The 2,500-nt window shown below is 50.8% G+C and overlaps 1 protein-coding gene across 1 annotated transcript in view; it reads right to left on the bottom strand.

Moving 5' to 3' along the window:
* Window positions 1-2,500, bottom strand: part of kirrel1b (kirre like nephrin family adhesion molecule 1b) — a gene marked incomplete at both ends in the record, with an annotated part of 33,500 nt that overhangs the window by 6,258 nt on the left and 24,742 nt on the right. The window contains 2 exons of the mRNA XM_080546492.1: window positions 61-187; window positions 1,440-1,567. Of these exons, the coding sequence (XP_080402618.1) occupies window positions 61-187; window positions 1,440-1,567 (255 nt within the window). The remainder of the gene's footprint in view (window positions 1-60; window positions 188-1,439; window positions 1,568-2,500) is intronic.

The following is a 2,500-nucleotide window of genomic DNA, read 5'->3' as shown; positions in this document are numbered from 1 at the left end:
CTAGACCGTATTCTAGACAGTTAGACTGTATTCTAGACTGTATTCTAGACTGTCACTGACCGTTGACCGTCAAGGTGACCTCGGTCTCTCCCACGCCGATCCTGGGGACGATGGCCTTACACACGTACTGGCCCGCGTCCGCCTGGCTCACCATCTTCAGCTCCAACTTGTTGTTGTTACTGAGGACCTGCTCAAGACACACAACACACACACACACACACACGCAGGCACACACACACATGCCGGCACGCACACACACACAAGCAGACACACACACACACACAAGCAGGCAGGCACGCACACACACACACACACACACACACACACACACACGCATACACACACACACGCATACACACACACACACACACACACAGGGAGATCAGAGTGGGAGAGTTACAGCAAGGAGTGAGAGAAGAGGGGGATGTCTGTCACAGTAAAGGGAGGGAGAGATATTTAATTCATAAAACATGTTGATTTTTCTCAGCCGGCTCCATTAGAATTCCTGGAGTTTCCATAAGTCGTTACGCATGAATAAGAGATTTAGGTTTTAGGATTGGAGTTCAGCATTAGAGTCAGTCGGAGAGACTAACCTACTGTACACATTTAGGGATGTCCTAGACTACAATAGAAAGCACTTTCTCTATTGAATCCAGCAGTGTTCTGGAGGCTAGGAAGAGGCTAAATCTGGGGTTGGAAACTCGTCCTTAAACAGAGCGTGGGAGTCAGGTTACACTGAGGGTTGGAGAGAGGAGAGCACACCCACGGTGGGAAGATTTGGGTTCATGGCAGCGTTCTAGGAAAAACGCTTTTACAGTATGTGCTATGTGGTACGGACCAGGGGAGGCTGGTGGAGGTAGAAATCGGAGGACGGGGCTTGTTGTAATGCATGGAAGGAGGAACGGAGGAATGGGATCAAACACAAGTGTGTGGATACCATTCCTCATTCTATCCCGCGTAGTACAATGAGCTGTGTCCTCCGATTTCTACCTCCACCAGCCTCCCCTGGTATGGACATAGGGTCCAGGGTTTTAACAGTGTCGTCTTTCAGAATCAGAATCAGAGAATGAGAATTGCTTTTATTACCTATCCAATGTACGGGTACACAAGAGTAACATTCTTAGGCTCAGGTTCTTCGACATTGGCATTGCAGCAGAATACAAAATCAACAATAATAGAATGAAGTAAAATAATATTTATATATATTTTTAAAAATAGATTATGGTAATAAAGCGATAACGTGATGGTAGTTGTACTACAGCGGGACCAGTCGTACTGCAGTAGAACAGTAGTGCGAAATGCTGTGCAGGTTACAATGACCATGGCTGCGTTCATCAATTCTCTGGAAATCTGATCAGCACTCATGGAATGCCTCTTGTCCAAACAAATTCCTTTCCGGCGCTCTCAGAGCGAATTTACAAACGCAGCCCATATCTCACCATGCTAGAGCCCTTCTTGGTCCAGGTGAGGGTGAGGGGGGGGTTGCCGGACCACTTGCAGTTGAGCGTGACGTCCGAGTCGATGTCCACCGTCTCTGGTCTGGGCTCCACCTCCAGGATAGGACCGACTGAGGAGGAAGAGCAGAGAGAGAGAGGATGAGGAGGATCCATCCAGAGGGAACGGAGACAGACTGTAGGCCAGAGGAACACGCTGTGTTTTTGACACCATTGCTCATTTCGTTTGTTGCAATACAATGAGCCCCGTCCTCCAGTTTCTACCTCCACCAGCCTCCCCTGGTTGTAGTCTGCTCAAGTAAATAGGTGGGTGAAAACATAGACAGACAGGCAGGCAGACAGACAGGCAGACAGATAGGCAGACAGAAAGACAGACAGACAGACAAGAGAGATAGACAGACAGAAAGGCAGGTAGAGAGACAGACAGACAGACAGACAGACAGACAGACCAGACAGACAGACAGACAGGCAGGCAGGACAGACAGACAGGCAGACAGGCAGACAGACAGACAGACAGACAGTCAGACAGGCAGGCAGACAGACAGACAGACAGACAGGCAGACAGACAGACAGACAGGGAGGCAGACAGGGAGGCAGGCAGGCAGGCAGGCAGGCAGGCAGGCAGGCAGACAGACAGGCAGACAGACAGTCAGACAGACAGTCAGACAGGTAGACAGGCAGACAGGCAGACAGACAGACAGACAGACAGGCAGGCAGGACAGACAGACAGGCAGACAGACAGGCAGACAGACAGATAGGCAGACAGAAAGACAGACAGACAGACAAGAGAGATAGACAGACAGACAGACAGACAGACCAGACAGACAGACAGGCAGGCAGGACAAACAGACAGACAGGCAGACAGACAGGCAGACAGGCAGACAGTCAGACAGGCAGGCAGACAGACAGACAGACAGGCAGGCAGGACAGACAGACAGGCAGACAGACAGGCAGACAGGCAGACAGACAGACAGACAGTCAGACAGGCAGGCAGACAGGCAGACAGACAGGCAGACAGGGAGGCAGGCAGGCAGGCAGGCAGACAG

Source organism: Nansenia antarctica (genome assembly GCF_963989245.1).
Source record: "Nansenia antarctica genome assembly, chromosome: 16".
Classification (NCBI taxonomy): Eukaryota; Metazoa; Chordata; class Actinopteri; order Argentiniformes; family Microstomatidae; genus Nansenia; species Nansenia antarctica.
The sequence above is the reverse complement of the archived record's forward strand: the minus strand, read 5'-3'. Positions and strand labels throughout refer to the sequence as shown.